Source organism: Xenopus laevis, chromosome 4S, assembly GCF_017654675.1.
Source record: "Xenopus laevis strain J_2021 chromosome 4S, Xenopus_laevis_v10.1, whole genome shotgun sequence".
Classification (NCBI taxonomy): Eukaryota; Metazoa; Chordata; class Amphibia; order Anura; family Pipidae; genus Xenopus; species Xenopus laevis.
In genome coordinates, this window is record NC_054378.1 from 2,715,510 (window position 1) to 2,739,456 (window position 23,947).

Sequence of the window (23,947 nt, forward strand, 5' to 3'; positions counted from 1 at the left end):
TCACTCGAATTTAAAACATATGAATTTTTTAATTTTTTTATACTCCCATAAACTCTAAATTCGACCCTTAATAAATCTGCCCCTTAATGTCTGCACCAGAAAATCATTCACTCAATGCACACCATACTAATATAAACAAAGTCAAAGAGGCATTGGTATAGCCATCTTTTATTCAACTGATATAAAGACAAATTGCTATAAAGAAAACAGTTAAAATACATATACAAAAATGATATCCTTTTATCATAACGTTAAAGGGATACTGTCATCAGGGATACATCAGTTAATAGTGCTGCTCCAGCAGAATTCTGCACTGAAATCCTTTTTTCAAAAGAGCAAACAGATTTTTTTATATTCAGTTTTGAAATCTGACATGGGGCTCTAGCATATTGTCAGTTTCCCAGCTGCCCCCAGTCATGTGACTTGTGCTCTGATAGGGATACTCTCATGGGAATTTTTTTTTCCAAAACACATCAGTTAATAGTGCTGTTCCAGCAGAATTCTGCACTGAAATCCTTTTTTCAAAAGAGCAAACAGATTTTTTTATATTTCATTTTGAAATCTGACATGGGGCTCTAGCATATTGTCAGTTTCCCAGCTGCCCCCAGTCATGTGACTTGTGCTCTGATAGGGATACTCTCATGATAATTTTTTTTCCAAAACTCATCAGTTAATAGTGCTGCTCCAGCAGAATTCTGCACTGAAATCCATTTCTCAAAAGAGCAAACAGAATTTTTTATATTCAGTTTTGAAATCTGACATGGGGCTAGACATATTGTCAATTTCCCAGCTGCCCCCAGTCATGTGACTTGTGCTCTGATAGAGATATTCTCATGGGAATTTTTTTTCCAAAACACATCAGTTAATAGCGCTGCTCCAGCAGAATTCTGTACTGAAATCAATTTCTCAAAAGAGCAAACAGATTTTTTTATACTCTGTAGTACTGAATTTTGGATATTCAACAATAAGCCCATACACGCAATGGGTTAACAGATATCTGCCTTTCCAGGCAACTGTGAAGGTGCAAGCCTGGACAAGAGTCATCCTGCCATAAAACAATCCTTGTAGCTACAGTAATGTCCATATCAAAGAGATGCAAATAACTGGACATACTGGTGTGGGTGCAGGGATAGCAAGAGTTGCCAAGGGAATGACGCTCTGCTGGATCAACAAAGGGACACCTGGAGCATTGGATTATGGGATTTCTTTCACAGTGCATCCTAACTTGATTTCACTCCCTTGTCTATCGAAGAAGAGATGAACCAACTTCAAGAACAGCAAACATCCACCTGATTGGCTGGGACTGTATTTTGGGTGTGGCTGTTTTGGGATGTTTGTTTGTTATATATGTGTATATAAAGAGCATTGGAAATACCTTGTTAGTTAGTCACTTTCCACTCCCTTCCATTGCATCTTTCCCCTACCCTTTCTACCTCCCTCCATCTTAGTTAGTTCCCTTTTTATGTTATACCTTTTAGTTCCTTTGTAAATAACTACCACTTCTTTAAAGATCAGTCTGTCTCAAGTCATTACCCTGGCACCTCGAAATAGAGCAGATACAACATATTCAATTTTGAAATCTGACATGGGGCTAGACATTTTGTCAGTTTCCCAGCTGCCCAAAGTCATATGACTTGTGATAAACTTCAGTCACTCTTTACTGCTGTACTGCAAGTTGGACTGACATCACCCCCTCCCTATCCCCCCAGCAGCCTAACAACAGAACAATGGGAAGGTAACCAGATAGCAGCTCCCTAACACAAGATAACAGCTGCCTGGTAGATCTAAGAACAACACTCAATAGTAAAATCCAGGTCCCACTGAGACACATTCAGTTACATTGAGTAGGAGAAACAACAGGCTGCCAGAAAGCAGTTCCATCCTAAAGTGCTGGCTCTTTCTGAAATCACATGACCAGGCAAAATGAGCTGAGATGCACCTACACACCAATATTACAACTAAATACACTTGCTGCTTCAGGAATGACATTTTATATTGTAAAGGGAATTATTTGCAGCGTAAACAGTGTCATTTAGAAATAAAATTTATATACACCATAAAAATCATGACATAAACCCTTTAAGCAGAACCAGGAAAACGCCTATGTTTTTACTAGTAAAGTGTACTGTACCTGGAATCAATTATTTACTTTATGTTGTTAAAGCTGTAACGACTTCATTTTCTGTCTGTATAATTATTTCATCACGCCTCCCAACTGTCCTGTTTTTCATGTGGCAGCTCAACCCGCAAACCCCGGAATGTTAATTAAATGTTCCGACTTTCTCTTTGAGCTCCTGAACAGCCAGAAAAACATACAAAGTTTTAGCAGAGAGTCCAGAATACGTGGCAGGTGCACTTTGATACAGTTGTAATCATTTAAGATAAGCAGAGAAACAATTGTAACTTTTTAAGATGAGCAAGTCTCTGGGGGAAACTGCGACTTAAAGGGCAATTCACCTTCATTTGCAAAACTGCAATAACACATAAAAACCACAGAACTGTGCTCAAACTTTCATTACAAATTTTGTAATTGGGTAATTTGGTAATTGGGGGTGTGGTCAAAAATAGGCACACTCATTTTATCCAAATTATCCAAAAATGATTTCCTTTTTCTGTGTAATAATAAAACAGTCGCTTGTACTTGATCCCAACTAAGATATAATTAATCCTTATTGGAAGCAAAACCAGCCTATTGAGTTTATTTCATGTTTATTTGATTTTCTAGTAGACTTAGGGGCACATTTACTAAAGGTCGAAGTGAATTCAAAGTGAATTTTCGAATTCAAAAACGTAGAATTTCTAAGTAATTTTTGGGTACTTCGACCATCGAATAGGCCAAAATTCTATTCGAATTGAAAAAACTTTGAATATTTGACCATATGAAAATCCAAGTACTGTCTCTTTAAATAACTTCGACACTTCACCACCTTAATCCTGCCGAATTGCTATGTTAGCCTATGGAGACCTCCTAGAACGTTCAGCCAGTATTTGGCTACGTTTTTAGAAGTCAAAGTTGTTTTTTTTTTTGAAAATCGTTCGAAACGTTCAATTCAAACGATTTCTACGTTCCATGGAACGATTTGAATTCGATCGAAAACGGCTAAATTCAATCAAAAAAAAACTTTGACTATCGAATTTCTACAATTCGATGGTCGAATTTCGAAGTTTTACCACTTTCGAAATTCGACCCTTAGTAAATGTGCCCCTTAAGGTATGAAGATCCAAATTACAGAAAGATCCTTTTTCTGGAAAACCCCAGGTCCCAAGCATTCTGGATAACAGGTCCCATACCTGTAGTAGTACAGGTATGGGAACCACTATCCAGAAACCAGTTATCCAGCAAGCTCCGAATTACGGAAAGGCTTGCACTTGTACTTGATCCCAACTAAGATATAATTAATCCTTATTGGAGGCAAAACCAGCCTATTGGCTTTATTTAATGTTTATATGATTTTCTAGTAGATTTAAGGTATGAAGATCCAAATTATGTAAAGATCCATTATCAGGAAAACCCTAGGATAACAGGTGCCATACCTGTATATATATATATATATATATATATATATATATATATATATATGTATACAGGTTCCACAGGGGATGCCACCTCATGATTCCCCCATATAAATCTATACTATAAATAGTTAAATATATATATATACTGTATATAGCTGAACTAAATACACAAATACACTAGAAGGGTCTCAGGTTAACCCTAGGGAGTGGCTATAGGCGAGTTAGACAAGAAATTCCAGGCACTGATAAGCAGACTGGTCCAGCTCAACCCGCAGCCCCAGAATGTTAATTAAATGTTCCGACTTTCTCTTTGAGCTCCTGAACAGCCAGAAAAACATACAAAGTTTTAGCAGAGAGTCCAGAATACGTGGCAGGTGCACTTTGATACAGTTGTAATCATTTAAGATAAGCAGAGAAACAATTGTAACTTTTTAAGATGAGCAAGTCTCTGGGGGAAACTGCGGTTTAAAGGGCAATTCACCTTCATTAGCAAAACTGTAATAACACATAAAAACCACAGAAATGTGTTCAAACTTTCATTACAAATTTTGTAATTGGGTAATTTGGTAATTGGGGGTGTGGTCAAAAATAGGCACACTCATTTTATCCAAATTATCCAAAAATGATTTCCTTTTTCTGTGTAATAATAAAACAATCGCTTGTACTTGATCCCAACCAAGATATAATTAATCCTTATTGGAGGCAAAACCAGCCTAATATTTACATGATTTTCTAGTAGACTTAAGGTATGAAGATCCAAATTACGGAAAGATCCCTTATCTGGAAACCCCTAGGACTTAAGCATTCTGGATAACAGGTTCCATACCTATATATATATATATATATATATATATATATATATATATATATATATATATATATAATATATATATATATACAGGTTCCACAGGGGATGCCACCTCATGGTTCCCCCATATAAATGTATAGTATAAATAGTTAAATATATATATATATATACACTGTATATAGTTGAATTAAATAGAGTAGAAGAGAAAAGATGCAGCAAGTGTCTCAGGTTAACCCTAGGGAGTGGCTATAGGTGAGTTAGACAAGAAATTCCAGGCACCGATAGGCAGATCCTGAGCTGGTTTCTTGGACACAGGGACTGTTGGAGCACCTGCTAATTTATTTGGGCAGTCGCGTTGACAACAGGTGAGTGCATTCGTTTTAATAACAATCATTTAACATTTTAAAATGAAAAGCAAACCAAAAATGGCAATTATTTGATGGGTAATAGAAAAGAAGCCAAGGCTTAAATCAGAGCCCTAACTTGGTAAAACGACAGAATATAAAAGGGGTCCCATTTACTTGTCACACAGGCCCCCCTAAAGGGCAGCGGGAGGAGGGTGAATTTGTATTGGGGAGGTTACTAATTACCTGCTATATACCTGTTATATACCTGATATATATATACCTTCTATATACCTGCTAAATACCTTCTATATACCTTCTATATACCTGCTAAATACCTTCTATATACCTTCTATATACCTGCTAAATACACGATAGATACCTTCTATATACCTGCTAAATACCTTCTATATACCTTCTATAAACCTGCTAAATACCTTCTATATACCTTCTATATACCTGCTAAATACACGATAGATACCTTCTATATATCTTCTATATACCTTCTATATACCTGCTAAATACCTTCTATAAACCTTCTATATACCTTCTATATACCTGCTAAATACCTTCTATATATCTTCTATATACCTTCTATATACCTGCTAAATACCTTCTATATACCTTCTATATACCTGCTAAATACCTTCTATATACCTTCTATATATCTTCTATATACCTTCTATATACCTGCTAAATACCTTCTATATACCTTCTATATACCTTCTATATACCTGCTAAATACACGATAGATACCTTCTATATATCTTCTATATACCTTCTATATACCTGCTAAATACCTTCTATATACCTTCTATATACCTTCTATATACCTGCTAAATACCTTCTATATATCTTCTATATACCTTCTATATACCTGCTAAATACCTTCTATATACCTGCTAAATACACAATAGATACCTTCTATATACCTGCTAAATACCTTCTATATACCTGCTAAATACCTTCTATATACCTTCTATATACCTACTATATACCTTCTATATACCTTCTATATACCTGCTAAATACCTGATATATATCTTCTATATACCTTCTATATACACGATATATACCTGCTAAATACACAATATATACCTTCTATATACCTTCTATATACACTATATATATACCTGAGCTTTATAAGCTTATGCCTGTGATGCCAAACTGCCATTTTTGCTTTCAAACACTTTTGTGCTGTTTTATTTGCAAAGTAATTGTCCCACATATGACATATGATATTTATGTAATTATTTCCCTGTTTCTGGGACTCCAAAGGTCTCAATGCTTCTGAGAAAATATCTCTCTAGTCAGGCAGACACTTTATAGCCTAGGAAATTCCAATTGGACGCAAAAACATTGTCCTGTACTAAATTCGATATTAAACATACATTTATTTTTTTTTGGATCCATTATCCAGAAATCTTTGAATTACAGGAAGGCCATCTTCCATAGACTCCATTTTAATCAAATAAATTTAATTTTTAAAAAAACGATTTCCTTTTTCTGTTTTGAAAATAAACCAGTATCTTGTACTTGAGCTCAACTAAGATATAATTAGTAAGTATTAGAGGTGAAACAATCCTATAGTGTTTAATTAATGTTTAAAATATTTTTAGCAGAATAAAAGGTATGGGGATCTAAATTACAGAAAGATCCCTTATCCCCAGGTCCTGAGCATTCTGGATAACAGGTCCCATACCTGTATAGTAACAGAATACACTAGAAGGGTCTCAGGTTAACCCTAGGGAGTGGCTATAGGCGAGTTAGACAAGAAATTCCAGGCACTTATAAGCAGACTGGTCCTGCTCAACCCGCAGCCCCAGAATGTTAATTAAATGTTCCGACTTTCTGTTTGAGCTCCTGAACAGCCAGAAAAACATACAAAGTTTTAGCAGAGAGTCCAGAATACGTGGCAGGTGCACTTTGATACAGTTGTAATCATTTAAGATAAGCAGAGAAACAATTGTAACTTTTTAAGATGAGCAAGTCTCTGGGGGAAACTGCGACTTAAAGGGCAATTCACCTTCATTAGCAAAACTGCAATAACACATAAAAACCACAGAAATGTGCTCAAACTTTCATTACAAATTTTGTAATTGGATTATTTGGTAATTGGGGGTCAAAAATTGGCACGATCGTTTTATCCAAATTATCCAAAAATGATTTCCTTTTTCTGAGTAATAATAAAACAGTCGCTTGTACTTGATCCCAACTAAGATATAATTAATCCTTATTGGAAGCAAAACCAGCCTATTGGGTTTATTTCATGTTTATATGATTTTCTAGTAGACTTCGGTATGAAGATCCAAATTACAGAAAGATCCCTTATCTGGAAACCCCTAGGACTTAAGCATTCTGGATAACAGTTTCCTGGATAACAGGTTCCTATAGTCGCATTTTCTACTGCAAATGTTAAAAGTATGGAGTATTACAGTTTTGCACATATTTAGTCAAAGTTAGAGTTAGGAGCAGATTTATCAAGGGTTGAAGTGAAAATCTGAATTAAAAAAAATTCCAATTTCGAGTTTATTTTTGTGTACTTCGACTAATTCCAAAATCAAAATTTATCATGTCCCGTCTCTTTAAAAATTCGACTTCGACCATTCGACCATCTAAAACCTGCCGAATTTGCTGTTTTACCCTATTGGGGACCTCCTAGAACCTATTTGGAGTCAATTGGTGGACTTTGAAAAATCAAAGTTTTCTTTTTGAAAACACTTCCAATCGAATATGATGTTACTTTGATTCATACGATTCGAACAAAAACTGTCTATTCGCCCGAAAAAAAATTTTTATATAAATTTCGGTTGGTCTTTTTTTATTTGAATTTCGACGTTTCGTCAAGAATTCGACCCTTGATAAATCTGCCCCTTAGTGTGTCTTTGTACAGGATTGCTCCAGAATGCTCGGGACTTGGGGTTTTTCAGATAAGGGATTTCTGTAATTTGGATCCCCGTGTTTTAAGTTTACTAAAAAAAAAAAAAGTAAAAAAAGCTAAGTAATAAATAAAACCAACAGGATTAATTATATCTTAGTTGGGATCAAGTACAAGCGACTGTTTTATTATCACAAAGTAAAAGGCAATAGAAAATGTGACTTTTTTGATTAAAACGAAGTCTTTGCCGTTATTTAGAGCTTTATGGAAAACAGATTTCTGTTAATGACTCCCATACCCGTAGTTGTATTTCTGTAATAAATGAATCATTATTATGTAATCCATTAATTTACTCCTTAATGCCGTTAGTACAGGTTTTCTACTGCAAATGTAAAAGAAATAGAATATTACCGTTTTATCGTTATTTGTGCAATTTTAAAGTTGTAAAAACAAATGCAGCAACGTCCCTATTTGCACCTTATTTTGTTTCCCCCCCCCCCAAAATATGCTTTTTGTGTTGACGTTAGGGGTTAAAAGGAGCAAAACACAACGACAACAACACGACTTTCTCAATTGAGTGGGATAAAGGGCAAGAGGGAATAAAAGAAGGCGCTATAATTAACATTCCTTAAGTCAGTTACAGTTTGTGTCCGTTTCATAGAGAAATAAAAGGTACAAATAAAATCAATAAAAAAGTTCCTTCCACCTTTCTCTCTCTCTCTCTATATATTGAAAATGAGTGCGCGTTCATTAAGCAGCTGCTTTCACCTGCGATGAAAATATTCGGAGTATTCTAAAATGCTGTTATAACTGCGTTCAGCTGTGCTCTTTTGTTACATATTACAGAGGGAACAGATATTTTAGAAAAAGTCACAAGTTGTGTTGTTGTGTAGAGACAAAAGCGCCATTATACACTAAACTATTTGCCCACATTTTTCGAAAACAAAATATTTTTAGCTAAAAAATACTTGTCGGGCTTTGGAGGCACTTTATGACTTTATAGGGCGCCGCTGAACACGCCAAACTGGATGGGGTTTTATGTCAACAGTAAAAAAAAAAATGCTGCCAAAAAAATAAAATAAAAACAGGGCTCCTGCCTCAACTGATGTATTTTTAAGGGGCAGGTTTGTCAAAGGTCGATGTGAAAATTCTAATTAAAAAAATTCAGATTTCAAGCTAATTTTTGTGTGCTTTGACTAGGGAATAGTCCACATTCGATTCAAATTTGGAAAGAAAAAAATTGAAAATGAGAATATCGAAATTTATCGTGTACTGTTTTTTTAAAGTTTTGACTACGACCATTCGCCCATCTAAAACCTGCCGAATTGCTGTTTTAGCCTATGGGGGATCTCCTAGAACCCATTTGGAGTCAATTGGTGGACATTAGATATCCATACTGCTAGAGAGACTTGAGACATCCATACTGCTTGAGAGACATGAGATACCCATACTGCTAGAGAGACATTAGATATCCATACTGCTAGAGAGACTTGAGACATCCATACTGCTTGAGAGACATGAGATACCCATACTGCTAGAGAGACATTAGATATCCATACTGCTAGAGAGACATGCGACATCCATACTGCTAGAGAGACATTAGATATCCATACTGCTGGTGAGACATGAGACATCCACACTGCTGGAGAGACATTAGATATCCATACTGCTAGAGAGACTTGAGACATCCATACTGCTTGAGAGACATGAGATATCCATACTGCTGGTGAGACATGAGACATCCACACTGCTAGAGAGACATGAGACAACCATACTGCTGTTAAGACATAAGATATCCATACTGCTGGTGAGACATGAGACATCCACACTGCTGGAGAGACATTAGATATCCATACTGCTAGAGAGACGTGAGACATCCATACTTCTGGTGCGACATGAAACATCCACACTGCTAGAGAGACATTAGATATCCATACTGCTAGAGAGACATGAGACAGCCATACTGCTAGAGAGACATTAGATATCCATACTTCTAGAGAGACATGAGACAGCCATACTGCCGGAGAGACATGCACAATAAATACTGACATTGTTAAATATTTGACTCTGTACTTCTAAGAGCATTGTTCCTACCAGCAATATCTTAATCAAAAGGTAAACAAGAAACTATATTCCCATTTATTATTTCAACATATCTGAGCCTGATTCTTGTGTTCCCTTATCTTTATTTCTGGCTTTAAAAAAAACTTCTCTTAGTATTTCTTATCTAACTGAGAAATTCTTTATTTCCCCCGTCAGAATGCAGGGTGGTATTGAATGATATTGCAATGAGAGACGGCTACAATTCGGTTTAATAGTTAATGATTAATGCTGCAGAGAAACACACAGGGGCAGAGTTATCAAAATCAGTTTTTTTTTCCGGAAAAACTTAGAATCTAATTCGTACGATTCGAATACGATCGCAAACGGACGTATTCACCCAAAAAAAAACCTTCGATTTTTTTAATAAGATTCGATTGGTCTTTTTTAATTCAAATTTCGATGTTATGGGAGTTCCAAAAAAAAAATTTGACCCTTGATAAATCTGCCCCACAATGTAAATGTGTAAAATGTCAAGTTTTGAAACTTTCTTCTACAAACGACAAACCTGTTGTTTTACAAAAAGCATTTACGTCTGTATAATAAACGTCTGTATAATAACAAAGGCAGTGCTTGTTGAATAAAAAATGCAAAGGTCATTTTATAAGTTGAACAACAGCAAAGGACACGAGTAAAGAGCTTTTTTTTTTCCCAGTAGAAATGTCAATAACGTTTTGCCTCTTTGTTTTTGATGGTGAAAAAAAAACATTAATAAATTCAATTACGGTTCAGTGAATCTATTTATAAAATGTACAACAAAATACAAGGCACATTGCACATTTTACCCCATGCCGTGCTATAGAAATGTATAAAGTACCGTATATACTCGAGTATAAGCCGACCCGAGTATAAGCCGAGATACCTAATTCTACCTACGAAAACTGGGAAAACTTATTGACTCTAGTATAAGCCTAGACACAACTACAGCCTTGTCTCCCAGCAGCGCACATTCCGCCAAAACGACCCCCCCCCGTGATGAACTGGACTTCTTTGCAAAGCTGATGGTGACAGAGAATTGCCAAACGGATTACTGTGTGCATTGTCCCACTGTCCCACTACCATGTGCAGATGGCGCTGTGTGATATTGCCAACACTGTTAATCTTTCATATAACCAACAGAGGGTGCTGTGTGATATTGCCATCACTGTTAATCTTTCATATAACCAACAGAGGGTGCTGTGTGATATTGCCATCACTGTTAATCTTTCGTATAACCAACAGAGGGCGCTGTGTGATATTGCAGTCACTGTTATTCTTTCATATAACCAACAGAGGGCGCTGTGTGATATTGCAGTCACTGTTATTCTTTCATATAACCAACAGAGGGCGCTGTGTGATATTGCAGTCACTGTTATTCTTTCATATAACCAACAGAGGGCGCTGTGTGATATTGCAGTCACTGTTATTCTTTCATATAACCAACAGAGGGTGCTGTGTGATATTGCAGTCACTGTTATTCTTTCATATAACCAACAGAGGGCGCTGTGTGATATTGCAGTCACTGTTATTCTTTCATATAACCAACAGAGGGCGCTGTGTGATATTGCAGTCACTGTTATTCTTTCATATAACCAACAGAGGGCGCTGTGTGATATTGCAGTCACTGTTATTCTTTGATATAACCAACAGAGGGTGCTGTGTGATATTGCAGTCACTGTTATTCTTTGATATAACCAACAGAGGGTGCTGTGTGATATTGCAGTCAATGTTATTCTTTCATATAACCAACAGATGGCGCTGTGTGCTATTGCAGTCACTGTTATTCTTTCATATAACCAACAGAGGGCGCACTGTTATTCTTTCATATAATGAACAGATGGCGCTGTGTGATATTGCAGTCACTGTTATTCTTTCATATAACCAACAGATGGCGCTGTGTGCTATTGCAGTCACTGTTATTCTTTCATATAACCAACAGAGGGCGCACTGTTATTCTTTCATATAACCAACAGAGGGCGCACTGTTATTCTTTCATATAACCAACAGAGGGCGCTGTGTGATATTGCAGTCACTGTTATTTCTTAGGGAGAGAGTCGCTGAGGGGGCAGCAGAAGATGAAGGGGAAGCAGAAGGGGAGGTGGACGGGGAGGGGAGAGAGAAGTGGAGGGGGGAAGGGGAGGGAGACGAGGAGAGGGAAGCAGAAGGGGAGGTGGAGGGGAAGGGGAGGAAGATGCAGACAGGAAGGGGAGAGACGTGGAGGGGGAAGCAGAAGGGGAGGCAGATGGGAAGGGGAGACAGACGCGGAAGGGAAAGCAGAAGATGAAGGGGAAGCAGAAGGGGAGGCAGAGGGGAAAGGGGAGAGAGATGTGAAGTGGAGGGAGATGGGGAGGGGAAGGGGAGGGAGACACGGAGAGGAATGCAGAAGGGGAGGCGGAGGGGAAGGGGAGTTGGAAGGGGAGGGAGATGTGGAGGGGGAAGGGGAGGGAGACGCAGATGGGAAGGGGAGAGAGACTTGGAGGGGGAAGCAGAAGCTGAGGGGGAAGCAAAAGCAGAAGAGGATGCGGATGGGAAGGGGAGAGAGACGCTGAGGGGGAAGGGGAGGGAGATGCAGATGGGAAGGGGAGAGAAACTTGGAGGGGGAAGCAGAAGCTGAGGGGGAAGCAGAAGGGGAGGCGGACGGGGAGGGGAGAGAGACGTGGAGGGGGAAGGGGAGGGAGATGGGGAGGAGAAGGGGAGAGAGACACGGATGCGGAGGGGGAAGCAGAAGGGGAGGGGGTTGCGGATGGAGAGGGGGAGATGAGCAGAGACAGCCTAGAGGCACCCCATTTGTAAATCTGGGCCTGTGGATCAGTGAATCCTAAACTATTGATTCAGAGCATTCATATTTTCAGTGGACTTTGTCTAGTGCAGATTGGTGTAAAATATACTTACTGACATAAATCCTTGTACCATTGTGGTATATGTAAGTTAAATATAATAGAGTAGGGACATTTATATACAGAATTAACAAGCTCAGCTCCAGTGTCCGACTCTGCCCACCAGGAAAAGTCCCGGGGGGCCCAGGTGTCAGTGGCCCCTCATGCTGCTAAACATTTGGCCTATTTCATGGCCATTCCCTATTTCTATGAGAACAAAGAGGCTAAATAGATGGAATAACAGATTATAGTCTGTAAAGAAAAGGAGAATAGATGAGTGAGGAAAGGAAGAATAATAGTACTAAAAGTGGCCCCTGGTCTAAGATTAATTGGTGGGTCCCTGGTGTCCCAGTCCAACACTGCTCAGCTCTACACAAAGACGTTTGACAATCACTGGACGCATTTTACAGGGACTTTCTATTTTGTTTTTTAAGACCTACAGTAAATTCCACAGACGTGTTTATAAATGCGTCCGTATATTCCAACAGCTCATGTGATGAACACCCAGGTGAAGATGTTTATTACGCATTGAAAGCGTTTACCTGCACGCCATGAAATACTCCTGTGTGACGTCTGTGTTTATTTCCAATTTCAGCCTCTGGAAAAAAATGAAACTGTATTTAATATAAAACAAATTAGGGTTAAAACTGAAACAATCCCATAATTATAGGATGGAAATAGATCCCTTTGTGTGGCTTCTTCTCCTCCAGCACCTGGAGGTTTATACCTATTTGTCATATACTTCAAAGTGTGTAGAACACAGCTCTGATAGAGTGGCAGGCTCAACTCAGCCCTGATTTTTGGCTGCCGGGGTCAGTGACCCCCATTTGAAAACTGTAAAAATCAGAAGAAAAAGGCAAATGATTCTAAATAAAACTACACAAAATTCCTAAAACTTTACTTCAACTACAGCTGGCGAAAAACATTCCATCCGCTACTTGGGAAAATCATTAACACAAGGATACGAACTTCTCTACGAATATAATTACCCGAACATAATACAAAAAAATCAAAGCCGAAATGGAAACATGAAATGAAGGCACCCTGGCATGGTCTGGCAGAATAAATGCAGTAAAAATGAACATGAATGGCAAATTTATAAAGGGTCAATTTCGAATCGAAAAAACGTCAAAATTCTAATTCAAAAAGACCAACCAAAAATATGAAGTTTGTTTTGGTCGAATAAGTCAGTTTTCGATCGCATAGGCCAATTGACTCTAAATAGATTCTAGGAGGTCCCCCATTTGGCAGGTTTTAGACGGCGAATGGACGAAGTTGAATTTTTAAAGAGACAGTACATGATAAATTTTGATTTTCGGATTCTTTGGACTATTCCCTAGTCGAAGTACACAAAAAATAGCTTGAAATTGGAATTTCAAATTGGAAGTCAAATTTCCACAGATAAATCTGCCCAAATCTCTAACTATAACTAAATCTAATATTCTAATTTTTTTCAAATTCTCATCGAATTTGGACTATTCCCTAGTCGAAGTACATAAAAAAACATATATATCGCACACAGTAAATGACTTCAATTAAATAATTTATTAATGATTAATTAATAGTATAGAAAAAAATTCATTCAGGTTTTTAGTTAATCGTTTATACAAAAGTTAAAAATACATATATAGTTAATTCATCAATTTACACATAAATATGAATTACTAAACATTTTGTTCCAGGTTAATTGCTATGGTTGTTGCAGCATACATAATCATTGTCGTTTCCTTAAAGGGATATTGTCATGGGAAAAAAAAAAGTTCAAAATGAATCAGTTAATAGTGCTGATCCAGCAGAATTCTGCACTGAAATCCATTTCTCAAAAGAGAAAAAAGATTTTTTTATATTCAATTTTGAAATCTGACATGGGGCTAGACATTTTGTCAATTTCCCAGCTGCCCCATGTCATGTGATGTGTGCAGGGGTTGCGCCACCAATGAGACGAGCTGAGCATTCGCCTCAGGCGGCAGTGCCTGAAAGGATTCCAGGGGCCGCTCCTGCACCTTTAAGAGCCGAATTTTCGGCTTTTGAACCGGAAATTCAGCTGTACTATTGCGAGAGAGCGCAATTGCGCTCTCCGCAATAGTGTTTCTGCCTCCCCTCCCGACGCGTAAGTTGGTGAGGGGGCGGCATTGCAGGAGCCCCCTCAGGCAGCTCCTTAGTCAGAATCGCCGCTGGACGTGTGCTCTGATAAACTTCAATCACTCTTTACTGCTGTACTGCAAGTTGGAGTGATTATCACCCCTTCCCTTTCCCCCCCCCCCAGCAGCCAAATAAAAGAACGGGAATGGGAAGGTAACCAGATAGCAGCTCCCTAACACAAGATAACAGCTGCCTGGTAGATCTATGAACTCAATAGTAAAATCCAGGTCTCACTGAGACACATTCAGTTACATTGAGAAGGAAAAACAGCAGCCTGCCTCTCCTGAAGTGCACGCACAAGTCACATGACCAGGGGCAGCTGGGAAATTGACAAAATGTCTAGCCCCATGTCAGATTTCAAAATTGAATATAAAAAAAATCTGTTTGCTCTTATGAGAAATGGATTGCAGTGCAGAATTCTGCTGGAGCAGCACTATTAACTGATTCATTTTGAAAAAAAAATTTTCCCGTGACAGTATCCCTTTAAATACGATTTTGCATGAATGAGCGACACTGTTCCCTTTGTAATACAAGCACCCGATGCTTAGAAAATTCTCATAATAAAGGGTCACATATATATATATATTATATATTCAAAGCGGGTAAGTGCTTGGAGTCTTAGCACTTTGTATCCTATTATATTGGTTTTCAGGGAAGATTCATTATTTCATGGAATTCATGGAAAAAATAAGGAGGGGGATCATGTCCTTGAGGAAGTAACAGACTGTGTATCTCTCTTAATTAAACAGAGCAACATATTGCCATGAATTACCTTCTGTTTGCTGATTAAAATATCCGTCACTGGGATCTGCCCAATTTATCTATTCACACACCAAACCGGACATATTTGGCTGTTGAAATCTGAGCACGAACAAAACACGAGAAAGAAGGAGGAAGGGCAAGAGAAACGGGAGAGAGAAAATTTCAATTTTAGAGGGAAAGAGTATGCGACCCATAAAGTGCTAATAAGACTTACACAATAAATATATGATTCAGGATTTCCATTTTAGGAGGACTCAATGAACTTAATGAGCGATTGCAATAACAGCATGATCGTTTATGACAAAAACAGATTGCAAACTCATAGGGGGCAGATTTATCAAGGGTCAAATTTCGAAGTTAAAAATACTTTGAAATTCAACCATCGAATTGAAATACTTTGAATATCGAAGTCAAAGTTTTTTCCATCGAATTTGGGTATCCTGCGGTCGAAGTAAAATAATTCAATCGGATGATTCGAAGGATTTCAAAGGATTTCAGCGATCGATCGAATTATTTTACTTTGACTTCCAAAAACTTAGAAAAATGCTCTAGAAGGTCCCCATAGGCGCTAACATAGCACTTTGGCAGGTTTAATTTGGCAAAGTATTGAAATTGAAGTTTTTTTAAAGAGACAGTACTTCGATTAACGAATGGTCGAATATACGAAGTATTTTTACTTCAAATCGATTTCAAAGTCGAAGTCGTAGTATCCTATTCGATGGTCGAAGTATCCAAAAAATTACTTTGAATTTAGAATTTTTTTACTTTGAAAATTCTCTCGAATTCACTTCGACCCTTGATAAATCTGCCCCATACAGTACCTGACATTGCCAGCAATGAACATATAATATTTTAGTCATTTATGTAGACCCCAGACAGAAGTGTAAGAGCACTAAGGGCAGAGACACACACTCAGATTCAAGGAGATTAGTCGCCTTTTTAAAAAAAGTTTCTCGAATTTTTTGGAATTTAAACCCCGAGGATGAAAAAGTACAGATAGTAAAATCCAGCATCTCAGACCGGTCAAGGTTGCATATAAGTCAATGGGAGAAGTCCCAATGATTTTTTGATGTGCGCTGGGTTTCGGGCAATACCCCGACATTTTCTGGCATAAAACATAAGAAATCTGAGTTTTCGGGTGAAAAATCTGAAAAAAACACAAAAAATCCGAACAAATCTGATTTTTTTTTTTGCTGCAAAGCAAACTTTCGGGAAAATATAATAATAATAAATAAGTGCAAAAAACCAGAGTGGATTTGATCAGAGTTTGTAGCAGAAAATATTAAGATAAATTCAGACTTTGATAAATAACCCTCTAAGTGTATAATGACAGATATATTTGTACTGTTTTTTTCATAAAGAAAAAATTTAGGGTTCTATTTACTTTAACATTCGAAGTTCTGTTTTTTCACAAATCTCTCTAAACAGATTTTTTAAAAGAAAATTTCTATAAAACTGTAAAAATTCAAGATTTATTATGTGTAAAAACCTGGGGGTTTCCAGGTAACGGATCTTTCCATAATTTGGATCTTCTACTAGAAAATAATAAACCCAATAGGCTGGTTTTGCCTCCAATAAGGATTAATTATATCATAGTTGGGATCAAGTACAAGCGACTGTTTTGTTATTACACAGAAATAATTTATGAAAACTTGGATTATTTGGTTAAAATGGAGTCTATGGGAGACAGCCTTTCCGTAATTCAGAGCTTTCTGGATATCGGGTTTCCAGATAATGGATATTATACCTATATCTTTTACAGAGGGACAACCTAAACCTAAGAGTATAGCGAGTGCAGTGAATAATGACTAGAAATTATTTTAATTCAAGGTTTAGACTCACCTACCAAATCAAATTTTTGCTTCCAATAAGGATTAATTATATCAAGTACAAGCGAAAAAGGAAATCATTTTTAAAAGTTTTGTTTTATTAATTTTGAAATATTCCGGATAACAGGTTTCAAGATAACTGATCCCATAAGTGAACTATAAATTTATTTTCCAACTGAAGAAAAGAATTTGAAATACTGAAAGTACGATCTACTTTTCCAGGACAGGCACGGGATCAGTTGTCAGGAAACCCCTTATCCAGAAAGCTCTGAATTACAGAAAGGCCGTCTCCCATAGACTCCATTTTATCCAAATAATCCAGATTTTTAATAAATGATTTCCTTTTTCTGTGTAATAATAAAACAGTCGCTTGTACTTGATCCCAACTAAGATATAATTAATCCTTATTGGAGGCAAAACCAGCCTATTGGTTTTATTTAATGTTTACATGATATTTTTAGTAGACATGGAAATCCAAATTACACAAAGACCCCTTATCCAGAAAACCCCAGGTCTGGAGTATTCTGCATAACAGGTCCCATACCTGTAATATTGAATAAATCATAATTGACCCTGATTTGCATTCTGAGATTGTTCTTGGCTTTCAAAAATGCATGGGCGAAAATCCAGCGAAATTAGCGAAACGGCAAAAAATTCTCAAAAAGCCACAGGCGTCTAATTTTTGACGCCGGTGTCCATTATTTCATCCGTTTTTGACGCCGACGTTCATTTTTTGTTGACGCCGGTGAATTTTCACAGCGGTTTAATTCATTTCATCTATTTAATGTTTACATGATATTTTTAGTAGACATGGAAATCCAAATTACACAAAGACCCCTTATCCAGAAAACCCCAGGTCTGGAGTATTCTGCATAACAGGTCCCATACCTGTAATATTGAATAAATCATAATTGACCCTGATTTGCATTCTGAGATTGTTCTTGGCTTTCAAAAGTGCATGGGCGAAAATCCAGCGAAATTAGCGAAACGGCAAAAAATTCTCAAAAAGCCACAGGCGTCTAATTTTTGACGCCGGTGTCCATTATTTCATCCGTTTTTGACGCCGACGTTCATTTTTTGTTGACGCCGGTGAATTTTCACAGCGGTTTAATTCATTTCATCTATTTAATGTTTACATGATATTTTTAGTAGACATGGAAATCCAAGTTACACAAAGACCCCTTATCCAGAAAACCCCAGGTCTGGAGTATTCTGCATAACAGGTCCCATACCTGTAATATTGAATAATTCATAATTGACCCTGATTTGCATTCTGAGATTGTTCTTGGCTTTCAAAAGTGCATGGGCGGAAATCAAGCGAAATTAGTGAAACGGCAAATAAATCTCAAAAAGCCGATGGCGTCTAGTTTTTGACGCCGGCGTCCGTTTTTGACGCCGGCGTCCATTTTTCAATCCGTTTTTGACGCCGGCGTTCATTTTTTGTTGACGTCGGTGAATTTTCACAGCGGTTTCGTGAATTTATTTGCCGGCCGAGAATCGTGCGAATTCGCAGCGAATTCACCCATCCACGCTATCATGGATGATGCTCATAAGTAAATGAACAATAACCCTGCTTTGTTCCATTCATATTAAAGGATACGTTATTGCTCTCACAGGCCTATAACAGAGCGATAGCCTATAAATAAGCACATGATAGCGCACAATTGCCCCTGTGCAAACACACAAACATGGAAACAATAAACGCTTGACATGTGTAAGATCTTTCTGTACTTTACATTCTTGTAAAACAAAAGCCGCAAAATAAAACGCTGCCCATAGTAACAGACCAGTTCCACCAGAAAGTGCAAATATTGTCCTTACACTTGCAGATAATATCTTTCGGTTCACAAACTGCAAATAAAACGCAAACAAACTTGCCAGAAACAGTCCTGTTTTATAGTATATGAACAAACAACATGTAACAACATCTGTCGCTCAAACCTTTGTATTGTATGTTTGAAGCTTTGCATATATGATTCAGGGTGGGTCGCTGGTCACAGTGAAATAAAGGAGTTGTTTGCATGACATTTGTTGAGTTGCAATGCTACGTGCAAAGGCTCTCGAAGCAATTCATGTTTTTTAGGGGCTTATTTAAAGGAGAAGGAAAGCTACCTAAGCAGTTTATTGCCGATAGATTAGCCACAATAGTGCAAGCTATAACACTATATTTATTCTGTAGAATGCTTTACCATACCTGAGTAAACAGCTCTAGAAGTTCTCTCTGTTTGTTTAGAATAGCAGCTGCCATATTAGCTTGTTGTGACATCACTTCCTGCCTGAGTCTCTACCCGCTCACTCATAGCTCTGGGCTCAGATTACAGCAGGGAGAGGAGGTGGGAGGGGGAAAGGGAGGAAGAGAGGACAATAAGAGCAAACTGAGCATGCTCAAGCCCAAGCCCTGGAGGTTTAAGTTGAAAACAGGAAATCAGCTTGAGCTGGCTAGCCAATATAAAATGCAGACATAGGCTCATCCCTGTTTCGAGAGTAAACACTATTTCCTGACTAATCACTGATACTTTATATATATAATATATATATTATATAATACACAAAAGCCATGAATATCCTGTAAATTATATCCTTATAAACGGTGAGTTCTGATGTCATCAGTTATAAACGGTGAGTTCTGATGTCATTTCTGTCACATGACTCACTGAAACTTGTGTATTATAATAAATAAAGTACCCCCAGTTGCAAAATATGAGGATATTAGAAGTTACCTCGGCCTCGTGTTTTTATATGGTCATGAAACTCCTCGGTAACTTATAATATCCTTATATTTTACAAAAGGGGGTACTTTATTCCCTATATAATTTAGCTTTTTTGGCAATCCAATGAAACATCTGATCTTGTTGGACAATTGTATTTTTTGCAACACAACTGTGTCCCATAGTTGCCGTAGTCCTGCGAATGACAACCCAGGTATAATTATCAGAGCTTGGAAATTAGAAAAAGAATCACAAGAGTCCAAACATTTTTCAGATTCATGAATATCGACAAGAGCATTGTGATCGGCAAATGTAATCAATTATCATCTCTATTCCCTTTTCAGTGCCAACAGCTTTGGACATTGGGGCGAAGACGCTACGACACCGATGCGAGAAGATCAGACACAACGGCTTTTCTTGATCAAATGAATTAAGCTTGCGATGTTGTAGCCAGAATATTTCTTTCTTCCAATGGAGCATAAAACACGGACACTGTCCTTTAGAAATTGCCTATTATTCTTTACCTTTCAGGTAGTAGTAGCTTTTTTCTTGTTCTCTGCTTTATTTCAAGTCAAACACGGAAATGATCAAACTGAGCCCATTGATGTTACTTCTAAGCCAGAGGAACCAGCAAAAATTATTCTCCTGTGGACTTGGCCCTTTGGTTATACATTTCCCCTGAACAAGTGCCCGAGTCAATTTGATGGAACTGGTTGTTTTTTTACAGCCAATCGCAGCTTGTATTCAGAGGCAGCTGCTGTTGTTCTGCACAGTAGAGATGTATGTTCATCTAGGAATCAGTTACCACAGGCCCCAAGACCCCCAAAACAATATTGGGTTTGGTTTACCTTGGAGTCCCCAAGCCACAATCCCAACACAGCGTTTATGGAGAAACTCATCAATCTGACCATGTCTTACCGTGCTGACTCAGATATTTTTACTCCTTATGGCTGGCTAGAAAGGCATGATGGAAAAGAAAACTTCACTATGCCCGCCAAGACAAAACTAGTAGCCTGGGTAGTCAGTAACTGGAACCCAAACTCCAGAAGAATCAAATATTATGAGGAGTTAAAGCCACACCTTGCTGTTGATATCTATGGCCTACAGCATTTACCGCTTCCTAGACCAAAACACATTGAAATTCTTTCCCAGTACAAATTTTATTTAGCTTTTGAAAATTCAATTCACGAAGACTACATCACTGAGAAACTCTGGCATAATGCCCTCTCATCGTGGGCTCTACCTGTTGTTTTGGGGCCCTCGCGTTCTAACTATGAGCGTTTTTTACCCCCCGAGTCATTCATCCACGTAGATGACTTTCCAACTGCTAAGGGACTTGCTGATTATCTAAACGAGCTTGATAAAGATGATAATAAATACATGCAACATTTCAACTGGAGGAAACATCTAAAACCAGTAGCACCTGAGAGTTGGAACCCCCATTACTGCAAAGTATGCAAAGCTATAAAAGACGCACCGTCTTATAGGACTTTTCCAAGCATTACCAATTGGTTTAAATAAAACAATATGCACAAATCAAATGAACATTCTATTGTACCTATTTAATAGGAGACTTCTAAAATGTAAATAACCCTGTAATAGTATTTTCATTTTCTATTATTGAGTCAGTACTACCTATGGCTTGTGTATTAAGAAGATCTAATACTAATACATGAACCAAAGGTTGACTCCATGGTTTCGGGGATGACTTCATATTTAATCATTCACACTGAATCAATCTGAGAATTTAATGGATTTGAATGGAACATGGGAGATAATTGAAAATATATTATTGAAAATCTGTTTTTCTTATTATTAATTATTTTGTTTTGGTGTTTTTATAAGTCCTGTCAAGCTTACAATTCAGCCAGCAACTGCAGTCATTACATTTACCCAGAAAATTAAACAGGTGATTTCTTTCATTGAAGGGGAAGTAAAGTCTAAAATAGAATAAGGATAGAAATGCTGTATTTTGAATACTAAACATAAACATGAACTTACTGCACCACAAGCCTAATCAAACAAATGATTTATGCTTTCAGAGTTGGCCACAGGGGGTCACCGTCTTGTAACTTTGTTATACATCTTTGCAAGACTAAGACTGTGCACATGCTCAGTGTGGACTGGGCTGCTTAGGGATCGTCATAAATGATCAAAACAGCACAAGTCAAATAATATCTGCCAGAAGCCGATACAGCAAGGGCCCTGTCCTTACTGTTTGCCCTAATGACAATCTGGTATGGGAAGCAAGCCATTGTGCCCCTTGCACCCCAGAGTAATGTAAATGACCCATATTGGCTATCTAGGGTGCTTGGCAACATCTAAGTCCAATCACTAAGCTCCATATTCTGTCACTTCTTGTCAGTGATAATAGCATCATGTCCCTAGTTTTTTTTCCACCACCAGTAATTGCTTGAGGCATCTTCTGCCTCTGGTGCACATCATCCTCTGGTGCACAAGAAGGTGGGAGCTGAGACCATGTGGCCTAGGGGCGTCAAAGAGGAAAATCTGTGCCTGTATCGGAGGTTTGAGAGTGCCACAACTAGTCATATTTAAGTTACACACGTGTGAAATCTGTGGTCTTGTAACCACCTTAAATTGATTATACATGGTCCAATAAAATCGCCCCCTCCGCAGCTCAACAGCCAATTTATGAGGCCCTTGCAAGATCCTGCATGATGGACATGTTGAATGGATACTGATTGGTCAAGCTTGAATATCCTAATCGTGATAAGCGATTTTTTTTTCACCAGGCATGGATTCGCAGCAAATTTCAACACTTTGCCAGATTTTTCACAAATTTTTGTGCAGCAAAAATCCTCATTGGCAAAATTGTCACTGAAACAAAAAAGTCACCATAAGAAAAAAAATACGCCCGATGACTTTGTAAAAGCATTTTTGACGCCAATTGGCTTCAATTCGTTTTGCAAATTTTTTGCCACCTTACGAACTTTCTCACCGTTTCGTGAATTTTCCGGCAAAGTGAAACGGGACAGATTCGCTCATCACTAGTGTTTAAAGCTGAAACTTACCTGGTTGAATTCTCTTTAACAAAAGTCTGAAAGGAATCCGAACATTCTGGAGTCAGTGTAAATAAAATGCAAGATGGAATTAGAGAGAACAGAACTAACAATACCTTTCGAAACAAGTAAATTGAACAATGAGTATAATAAATTATTTATTTAAGCAAACATGGTACGATTTAATGTTCTGCTTTGTAACCTAAACCTACCCGCATTTTTGTGGAATAACGAAATACAGGGCTCTAAAAATATCAAAATAGAAAAACACATCAGAAACATAATTTTTAGATATACAAGTACAACTGACTTGGAAAGCCCCACTGAATGTGCCAGTATATATGTATGTATAGTTTTATGCAGATTTATGATCAGGCCCTAGGCAAAGGGCCACAGCCATGACCCCCCAGGCTTGATCAACCCATGCTGAGAAGGACTTTATTATGCCTCCCTGTCCCCCTCTGCTCTGCTGCTGTATTTATCCAGGAAAATCCAGCAGCTGCATGGGCTCATTTTTAATTGATAACAAAAAAGGAAAGTTGTGGTCACTAGTAAATTTTAAACCATTAGAGAGGAGTGCAATGAGGCTTTGATAAAATCCATACAGATAAAACAAGAGGTCCTTTGCACTCAACCCATCATCAATATATTAAGGACATTGCGAGATTATGTGCATTTAGCTTCTAAAATATCCTTCCCCTTTAAACAAAACAGGGATTGTTTGTCCATATATTGCAATATATTCAAGTCAAAAACACTAACAATAGAGTTCACCCCAGCTATAACTTATTTTAACAAATTCAAAATGGGTAAAAATGTATTTCTACTCCAAACTACTAAACCCCAAAGCTTTGCCATAGTTTAAATACGTATTTTATAAATAACATTTCTGAGAATAGAGGCAGAGACCACTTTTACCTACATGGATAGATACAGCCAAAGTAGGGTACGTACAGGGCAAGGAAGCAAAATATAACACAATGAAA

The 23,947-nt window shown here is 37.7% G+C and overlaps 1 protein-coding gene across 1 annotated transcript; it reads left to right on the forward strand.

Moving 5' to 3' along the window:
- Positions 1-4,652: 4,652 nt before the first annotated feature.
- Positions 4,653-23,132, forward strand: fut6.S (fucosyltransferase 6 S homeolog). Its single transcript, NM_001090195.1, is given in 2 exon segments — positions 4,653-4,689; positions 20,286-23,132. A coding segment is annotated over 1 exon segment (1,050 nt). The 5' UTR covers positions 4,653-4,689; positions 20,286-20,412; the 3' UTR covers positions 21,463-23,132.
- The last annotated feature ends 815 nt before the right edge of the window (positions 23,133-23,947 follow it).